The 9,294-nt window shown below is 54.6% G+C and overlaps 1 protein-coding gene across 2 annotated transcripts; it reads right to left on the bottom strand.

The window, feature by feature from the left end:
* Positions 1–574: 574 nt before the first annotated feature.
* Positions 575–8,961, bottom strand: PLEKHO1 (pleckstrin homology domain containing O1). 2 transcript variants are annotated; one of them, XM_027056292.2, is made up of 6 exons: positions 8,792–8,961; positions 8,070–8,216; positions 3,781–3,921; positions 2,936–3,040; positions 2,467–2,568; positions 575–1,362 (listed from the first exon to the last, which is right to left on the bottom strand). In XM_027056292.2, the coding sequence occupies exons 1-6, from the start codon at positions 8,816–8,818 to the stop codon at positions 658–660; spliced, it is 1,227 nt and encodes a 408-aa protein (XP_026912093.1). In that variant the 5' UTR covers positions 8,819–8,961; the 3' UTR covers positions 575–657. The 2 variants fall into 2 exon arrangements, with proteins under 2 accessions (XP_026912093.1, XP_026912095.1); XM_027056294.2 differs by lacking the exons at positions 3,781–3,921; positions 8,070–8,216; positions 8,792–8,961 and having other exon boundaries at positions 2,467–2,647; positions 2,936–3,014.
* Positions 8,962–9,294: the final 333 nt, after the last annotated feature.

The following is a 9,294-nucleotide window of genomic DNA, read 5'->3' as shown; positions in this document are numbered from 1 at the left end:
CCCTCACCAAAAGGCCAAACCAATGCCATCTGCCCAGCATTGGATCTTTGAGTCAGTAGTGGGAAGGCTGTGAGAGATTAAAAGGAGAAACCCGGCAAGAGATCCAGACAGCTCAATGTCATTCAGAGGCTATGAGGCAAGAAGCTGGTGTCTGGCGGGATCCCCCACACCCTGATCAAGGCTGGGGCAGATGTCACTTCTGTGTGCACACACAGGTGGCAATGGCTTCCCTATCCCTAGGGCTAGAGCTGGGTAGCTGACATGCCACCCTCCGATAGAAAATTGGGAATGGGACATAGGAGAAAAACCCTTCCCCCAAACTCAGGAGCTTACACATGTCCTCGGGAGCAGGCATTCCCCTCCATGCCTCAGAGGGGTGGTGTGTGTGGATGGCCAGACTATGCCCGTATCCCCCTCTATCTCTCCTCTAGGTGAAAGCTTTTTAACATTGCTGTAGGGGTCACCTCCTCAAACCTGAGGCAATTTAGGTGTCAGAGAGACAGGGACAGGGAAGGAAAGGAGGGTGGGAAGAGGACTGGGCATCAGCATGCGCAACGAGTTTCTTTTTTTCAACTGAGGTAAATAAAAAAGCTTTATCCTGCAACACTCGGAGATGAGTCTGTGCACCCCCCAATCCCAGCCACCGTCCCCCTGCCTTCACATCAGGCTCTTGCGGTACTGACTGTGCTGAGTGGCTGGTGTGAGGTGGGGGCCGGGGGCCTGAAGGTCCATCTGTCTGTACAGGTCCCTCAGCTCCCTGACCTCCTGCAGCACCCTCTTCGCCTGGCTCCAATTGGACGAGGCCTCTCCAAGCAGCCGCTCGGTCTCCAGCAGCCTCTGCTCGGACTCCGAATCGGGAGGGGACCGAGGGGGGTCCTTGGCCTTTCGCTTTCCATCTCCCAGTCCCTGAACCTCTGCCAGCAGCTCCTGAGTCTTCTCCAGTTTCCTGGCTACCAGGTCCTGGATCCGGGACAGCTGCCCCGGATGGGGTGGAATGAAGGCCTGGGGTTCCTCGGCCCGCAGCTGGGGGGTGCGGGCGGGGGCAGCGTCCCGCTGAGACAGGATCTCCTCCAAAGAAGCGCAGCGGCCTTTCTCCGTGGGGGTCAACTTCTTGGGTGCCTGGGGGGTGTAGGTGGCCCCTCTGTCTGGCTTGTCCCAAGCTCGGGGTAGGCCGCTTGCTCGGTCTGAGGAGGGCTGGATACGGTCAGAGTCTGCTCTCCGCCGGCTGCCTGCCAGCGGGGCCACAGACTTGTCCAGGTCAACCCGGAAGCTCTCGGCACAAGAGGTGGGTTCCTCGGGAGAAGGGTCTTCCTCCTGGATCAGGTCCAAGGTCAGCATCCCATCCGAGGTAGAGGTGGAAGCCTGGAGGGGAGAGGGCGGGAATGAAGGGGAAGAATTGCCAGCAGTGGGCCCTTCGGGACTGACTGGGAGAGAGATGCAAACTGGTCACTTCCCTCCTCGACGTGCCTTCCCTGAATGAGAAGCACGCCATCCTCACCAAGCCCTTGGGCTATTTTACTTTTTCTTACTCCTTTGATGGTGGTTTGAACCTTTCTCTCATTTTTCTGTGATCTAAAGTAGCTTCTGCTGGTTTCCCCTATTCTCCGCTTTACTATGAGTTTCCTGAAGAGTGTCTTTCTCCTCTGTCTAGTGGACTCTAAGCATCGAACTGGGTCTGACACACTCAGGATACTCCACACAGCAAGTTAACTGTCCTCCTCCACCTGTACCCTTAGAGCCACGCACCTCAACTGCTTCTGCTCCTGACAACTCTGAGCCCCTTGCCTTAAAAACAAAACTTGTTCTATTTCCAGAATACTGTAATAAAAAAACTGACAGGGGTGTTCGGTACCTCACGTGGATTGATACATAAATTGCTTCAATCCTTCCTCACAGCGACCCTTCAAGGCGGGCACGATTACCGTCCCGCTTTACCGGCGGTGACGTGCAGCTTCAGGGAATCACACAGAGAGAGCAAAGCACAAAGCTAGGCCCCAACCCAGTTCTGCCCGGTTCTACTGTACCCGGCTGGCTCTCTCCCTAGAGACCGAAGGCTCGGACAGGGAAAGGAACCACACTTTGTGTGTTACAGTGGTTCACGGTGAGCCTTCCTCCTGGAGACTACTGCAGTGCTTAATGCTGTCACCCACCACAACAGCCAGCCGCTGAGTGGTCGCTTACATTCCCTGGAACAGCATTCACCTCTTCTACTCCTTCACTTTCCTTGTGGGTATATCTCATTTCCCCACAAAGGATGAAATGAGGGCAAGGACTTTTGAACTCACAGTAGGTGCTAAATATTTTTGATATGGAGGAATCAGGCAGGGGGACGGGTAGAGGGTCTGCCCCAGCCTTTGACCTTGGTACCACAAATGCCTCTGGTGGGCGGTCTCAGGTACCATCATGTCTGACATAGATGTGGAACCGGCCCTTCCACAACTTTTACTTTCTTACAATCTTACGTACCACGGCCATTAGGTGTCCCCGCGTTGGGGGGCGGCGGGAGTGTTGGATTTTTGCCCTGTCTCGAGTGGGGTGGGCGAGATAGCTGTCTTCCTCGACGGTGACCTGAAGAGATGCACTGTGAGTCATGGGTGCTCTTCAGAGACTCTGTCCTGACCCAGCAGCCCCTGAGGCCTGCACCTGCCTGGACTGGGAAATAAACCCACCCCATTAACTGCTTCGAGAAGATCCAAGGGCAAGGCATTTACCGCACATGCGGGGCCTCTGGGGCTGGCCCCATGCATCACAAAGCAGGGAAAGAGGAGTTGTGGCAGAGGGACTTAGAAGGTAGGAGAATGGGGTTTTTAAAGGGAGCTAAAGAAGTGTAGCTGGTGGGGGGAAACATGTAAGGGGGGGCCGCCCTGTAATCTCCCCCTTTAGTGAGTCACTGCCTCTGCGCCGGTGTTCCTCCCCTCCGGATGAGCCCCCTGACCTCATCCAAGATACGGTTCTTGGCTCGGGTGATAGCGGAGTTGAGGGCATTGATCCACAATTCCTTCTCTTCTGGACTAACTGCCAGGAAGATGAGGCTGGGAGCCTGTGGGGGGAGACATTCGTGGTTCAGCCAGGGCTTTGCGGTTGGTGCCTCACTATGACAGTGAAGAAGTTACTGTCTCATTCCCTCAGACCCAGCTCCTAGAAGGAGAGGCCTTCTGCTTCTGGAGTCATCCATAACCTAAGGAAACCGGCCTTTCTTCCTAGAAGGGGCCACAGCTTAGAGGTTGCTTTAGAAATGACCAGGGAAGAGTTAAGAAGGGTAATGGATACTAATATGGTGCTGGAGAGAATGAGAGGAGGTTCGGTAAAGCACAGGTACCAAAGTAAAGATCTTTAAAGGTCTGAGTAAACAGAATGTGACAGGAACTTCCCTGAGGTCCCTCAGACAAGAGAAACTAGATTCAGAACTTCAACCACCCATCAGGGTACAGGGAAAAGTGATTTTCTCCCAAGAGATGTATGCGTGTGCGTGTGTGCATGCATGCGTGTGTGTGTCTGTGTGAGAGAGAAAGAGATGAGAGAGAGAGAGAGAGAGAGAGAGAGAATGAGAGGAGAGAGAGAGATATGATCTTTGTGGTCGGACAGTTTAAAGGTTGGCTTGCCCGGGGGGAAGGAAATGGCCAGGATATTCTGGGGTTAAATAACAAAAGTTGGCAGGAGAGCAAGTCCAGGCCTCTGAACCTGGAGTGGAGAGGGAGAACCCGCAGAGGGAAGGGTTTCTCCCCTGCCCCCTACACACAAGCGGGCTGAGGTTCCCAGGGCGGAACATACGGGACATACCGTGTTGCCGGGCTGCTTGGAGTGGGCAAGAGTAAACTTGCTATGATTTTTCTTGCTCCTGCTCTTGGATTTCCGGAGCTCTTCGCACTTCTCATAGTCACTCAGGTCAAATACCTCTTGAATATTTTTCTCATCTTTTACCTAGGGGAGGGTTAGAGGGGAGGTGCTGAGGAGAAAATTACTTGGTGCCTCCCCAGAGTGTTAGTTTAGCCCTAACTTGGGAAGCAGAAGCCTGAGGAGAAGGGAGGGATGACAGGACAGGGGGGCTGTCCTACCCAAAGCCCGCTCGAAGGCCTTGCCCCGACTCCTCAGGCGGGCTTCCGTTTAAACCCCTTATCGGCACTCTCTTCAGCTAAGCTACTGTTTCCGGAGCCCCACGATGTCTCTTTTCACTCTGACCCTGTTTTGTCCTTCAAGACACGGCTTAGACGGCTAGTAGGTTAATCCTATCATCCTGAAGAAAGCAAGACCTGGATAGACCAGCAGGGCCGGCATCAGGGCATGTCTGGAGGCAAAGGCCGCCTCTGGGCGCCCCCATCTTATTAAACATTTGCACTGCTGCTTTAGTACCTGACCTGACTCCCTCCTCAGATCTACACTATTCTAGAGTCATCTACCTCATTCCTTTCAGGAGCTTCAGCACCACAGAAACAGCGTTCCCCTGTGTTCAGTTTGTTGAGTTTGTTCAGACATGCTGAAAAATACACCTGTAGTTAACCCTCCTTCTTCCCTCCAAGGTACTCTGACAACCCAACCTAGCCCCTGCAGGCCTCAAAAGCCATTTAAATCATCCACCTCTGGGCACCTGGGTGGCTCAGTCGGTTAAGCGTCTGATTTCGGCTCAAGTCATGATCTCATAGTTGCTGAGCTCTGTGCTGCCAGCTCGGAGGCTGGGGCCTGCTTCTGATTCTCTGTCTCCCTCTCTCTTTGCCCCTTTCCTCTGCTTATGTGCTCTCTCTCTCTCTCTCAAGTAAATAAGACATTAAAAAACAATCCTCTACCTCTCTCTAGACAAAGATGCACTTATACTGTCCCTGGAGGACGAAATTTCTGACTTGTATTCTGCTACTTCTTGCCATGGTTCCAATTTGAGAGCCTAAGCCCCTTACTGCCGGGCAGTTCTTGTGTCTAAACGTAGCCTTTCCTGCATGTGGTATCTATCTGGCACCTTGGTTCTACCCTTAGCAGCTGTGGCCAGCATTTGGCTCTGAACTCTCTTGCGGAAGGTCTAATCAGACACCACAATCCTATCCATATCCTCTGACCCAACTAGCCTTTGCAGAGTGCCACAAATTCCAGTAACATTTCTGCCAAGGTCTGTTTTATTTTTTCATTATTAAAAAAAATGTTTATTTATTTTGAGAGACAGCAAGTGAGCAGGGGAGGGGCAGAGAGAGAGAGGGAGAGAGAGATGTCAGTGCAGGCCCTGAGCTGCCAGCACGGGAGCCCGACTTGGGCCTCAAACTTATGAATCGTGAGATCATGGCCTGAGCTAAAATCAAGAGTTGGGACACTTAACTGACTGACCCACCCAGGAGCCCCAAAGTCTGTTTTAAGACTTGCTGAAGGCTAAGCGGCTGACGCAGAGGAGGGGGGCTAATTGCACGGCCTCATTCGGGTCAATGACTGCTCGTATATCTGTCTGTTTGCCCTGGCACAGGGCTGTCCCTTTCCCAGGGCTCCCTGGCTTTGGGCTGGGAAGTGACCAGAGGCCTGGGAGGGCTGTGGATGGAAGTGAAGAAGATGTCAGCAAGGGGATCCGAGAACAATTCCCAGAAACACGGGGCAGGGAGGCAGGGTGATGCATCAGGTCACCTGCCCTCCCTCCTCAGATTGGAGGCTATCAGCAGAGACCAGAAGCCCTGGAGAGGAAAGTGCTGGGTGTGTATATGCAACCAGGGAAGGAGAGTTACTTGTTCTGTTTCCCTTACAGGAAGGGGAGAAGGGAAGGGCAGGAACACGGCTGACAAGGAGCTCCAGGAAGCAGGGGACAGTGACAGGGGTCGGGCCCTGACAAGGCAGGGGTTCCCAGGGAAGATGGGTAACTCCAAGGCCCTTGTTCTCTGCTGTACGGTTTTTCCTCTGTCAAGTTCCCAAAGCCTCATTTATAATTTCCCATCTTCCAGAGTGAACCTTTCTTTTCCCCGGAGCCTGCAGAAAGGGATTTTCCCTTGCCAAAACAGATGCCCTGAACCCAGTCTCCTCTACCATGAGATCTCCTGAAGATCTAGTTCCTGTTGCTCTACATCAACCCCATGATCATAAGGTGCCCTTTGACTGAGAATGAGGAAAATGATTAATAACAACAAATACAGAAGGATTTCTTGGTGCAGGCAGTTGTGGGAGATCCTGCCTTTATGATAAGTAACGAAAAAAAAAGACCACTGAAAAATCAAGAGGAGAGGGTTAAGAACATTTGTGCACTAACACATAGGTTACAAACATTACACTTTGCATTTCAAACACAAATCTTGAATCTCTTAGCTCCGGAGCTCATGGGAAGTGGATAGAATAGAGCCTACAGTCCTGGGTCAGCTTCACCCTCAGCCCAGGCCCGTCGTGGCACGGACGGGCTCCCAAGAAGAGAGGTGACAGTTGGCTGGTTCCCACTTCTCCTGTGCCTTTCTCAGCAGGAGCAGTGGGCCCCGTGACCAGTCAGATGCTCCTGACTCACAGGACACCAGGCATGGGAGGCTGAGGTCATTCCATCCTTCCCCCTGTCTCCGTACTCCTTCCTCCACACACAAGAAACAAGTATGCTCTTTTGCCCCCCAGACTCTGTTCTTGGGACGAACATAAACAAGAAAAAAAAATGTCTTCTTTCTTCTACCCCTTTCACTGTTCTCATGGTTCCCCTCTGACGTGTAGGAAGTTCTCTCTGACTGCTCACCAGAGTTTCCTGCCATTATGAAGTTTGAGGAAGACAGGAGATACACTTTGACACTTGCTTCTTAGTATTATTTTTTAAACTGGAAAGCCAGCCAATTGTGGAAAAACCTTCTATAGGATTTGGGATTGGGTAGAAGTGGCCCTTAAAAATAAATCCTGCAATCAAATTCTTCTCTCACCTCCCTCCATCACCAAGTTCCTGGCTTAGTGTAAACAGTAAGGCTGAAATACCCTGAAGGGGATGTCTCTCTCTGGCCCTGACACAGCTTCGTTCTTCCCTACTTGCCTAGGTAGATGTTCTGTTCGGATGAATACTTTCTCTAGGACTGTGCGTGTGGCTGTTTCAATACCATAAAAGGATTTATTTACCTAAATATAGTCTGCAGAAAGCAGAAGAGGTTAGAACTCAGGGTGGACTCCCAGGAGCCTCCGGGGGTTAGGGAACACAGGATTGGGGGAGGAAGGGCCCATCCTACCAGGGGCGCAGGAGACAGTCTCCCAGGCTAGGCTGACACAGTCTCAGAAGGTAGGGGCTGGAATGACTTCTAACTCATGGAGGGGCAATTCAGTTTCTCAAGTGGTACGGGTCTCTCGAATTATAGAGATAAAAAAGAGTCTGGATTCAATGATCTGGTCTCAGGTTCCGAATGTGGACTGTGGGCTTCATTTTAACTCTGCAGAGACTTACAGGAGTTTGTGACTCCATTTGTCTCCTTTCCGATACAAATGGGGGAAGTTGGGAATGGTGGAGAATACGTTTCTTGCCTTTTTTTTCCTTTAAATGGATTAGGAAGCATACTGGCTAGGAACCTTGGCTTCAACAGAAACAACTACACTCACAGATACTCTACCTGAGGTCATGTGAGGATGACCCAGGGTTGTGCATGTTTTCTGTGATTGGGACAGCTGCACTGGTGAGATGACCTGCGTAGACCTTCCTTCTAGAGACAGGAAAAGAGGAGGCTAGCTGGCTTAGGGTTGAGGGGGACAGGAAGGGGTGGAGGAGAAGCTGAATAGAGTTTTTCAGCAGCAATAGCAGAGAAAAAAAAATCCTACCTTCAGCCAGCTGCCAGGACGGGGTAGGGGGCAACAGGGGACACTTAGAACTTTTGGGACCTCTTGCGAGGGGGGTTATTGTCATTGCCAGAAAGGTGTTTGCAAAGAAAATTCATTAAATAAGATGCACACTCAACTTCGAATTCCAACCCGGGTCTTCTAGAGAAGGGGTGACCTTTCTCTGCAGATCTGATGGGGGTAGAGACCAACCGAATTGCTGAACTTGCTTTTGGAACAAAATGGGGGTTGAGGGCAGGGGGAGGACGGAGATAGGGAAGTCCCCTGTGGAGGGACAAAACGGGGAATATGAGAAAACGGGGACAGAGGTGGTAAAGGGCACCTACCTCCTTCTCAGAGATGTACAGCTGGTCCCCCTTCAGCACCACATAGCGGTTTTTCCAAATCTCCCTGAAAATCCCTTTCCCGCAGAATTTCCGGACCCAGCCGACCTTCTCCGGAGGTGCGGACGGATGGTTTCCATCCTGAGGCCCCTGCCCCCGGGCAAGAGCAGAACCGTCCGGTTAGGGGGCTATCGCTTTTCCCTCCTCTCGTTCCGTCCCTCGCGACCCCCCTCGGCTCCCCTCGCCCCTTCTTTCCCGCGACCGCCCCCTCCCCCCACCCCCTCCCCAGGCTGGACTCAGGGCGCCCAACGTTCGCTCCCCACTTCTCGGCAGGTCTGCGCTCGGGGCAACTCTCTCCCCCACAGCCGCCCTCCCTCGTCCCCCAGATAAACAACTCCAAGTGCGAGAGCGGGGGGGCCAGGGCCCAGCCTGGGCGGAGGGCGGCCTCGGGATCGCCGCCGGGCCCCCCGCCCCCGCCCGCAGCCTCGGGCCCCGCCGCGCCGGGAGAAACGGCGTTTCATTTTCTCTCTCATTGTCTCCTCGCAGCCGCAGAGCGCACGCAGGCGGCGGCCGGGAGCCCGGGGGAGGGGGCGCCGTGGGGGGGGGGGCGGCGGGAGGAAAGTGAGCCAAGTCCGCGCCCCCGAGCCGAGTCCCCGCACGGAAGCCCCCGGGGCGGCGGGGCCGGGGCCCTCGGGGCGGTGGGTGGCGGGCGCGGACGCACTCACCCTCTTGGCGGAATTGTTCTTCTTCATCGTTCCGGGTGGGCGCGGGCGCGGGGGAAGGGGCGGCTGGCGGAGCTGCCCCCGGCGCCGCCGCCGCTCCGCCCTCCCTCTCCCGGACGCTCCCCTTCTTTGTAGCTCCGGTTACACTAGAGGCCGGCCTCCCTCGCACTCGCACACACACGCACGCCCGCTCCCCGCCCCCCGGCGCCCTCCATCCCGGCGCCCACGCGGCCCGGGCCCCCGCGCGCCCCCGCCGCCTGCTCCCCGGCCCGGCCCGCGCCCCGCCGTTCCATCCGCCGGCCCGCTGACGTTGCGAGTTCAGAATAAAGGGCGAATCGCGGAGCCGGAGATGGTGCGCTCCCCCACCCCCCCTCCTTTGTTTCTGACTCGCTGAGGGTGAAGAAGACGGACCCAAACCCAGCCGGAGAGCGGCTCCCCGGGGAGGGGGGGGGCGCGGGACCCACGCTCGCACCTGCGGCCCGAGCGAGAGGTGGGGCCCGGGAGAC

The sequence above is a fragment of the Acinonyx jubatus genome, chromosome C1 (assembly GCF_027475565.1).
Source record: "Acinonyx jubatus isolate Ajub_Pintada_27869175 chromosome C1, VMU_Ajub_asm_v1.0, whole genome shotgun sequence".
NCBI classification, from domain to species: Eukaryota; Metazoa; Chordata; class Mammalia; order Carnivora; family Felidae; genus Acinonyx; species Acinonyx jubatus.
Note: the sequence above shows the minus strand (reverse complement) of the source record. Positions and strands in the feature narration are given on the sequence as shown.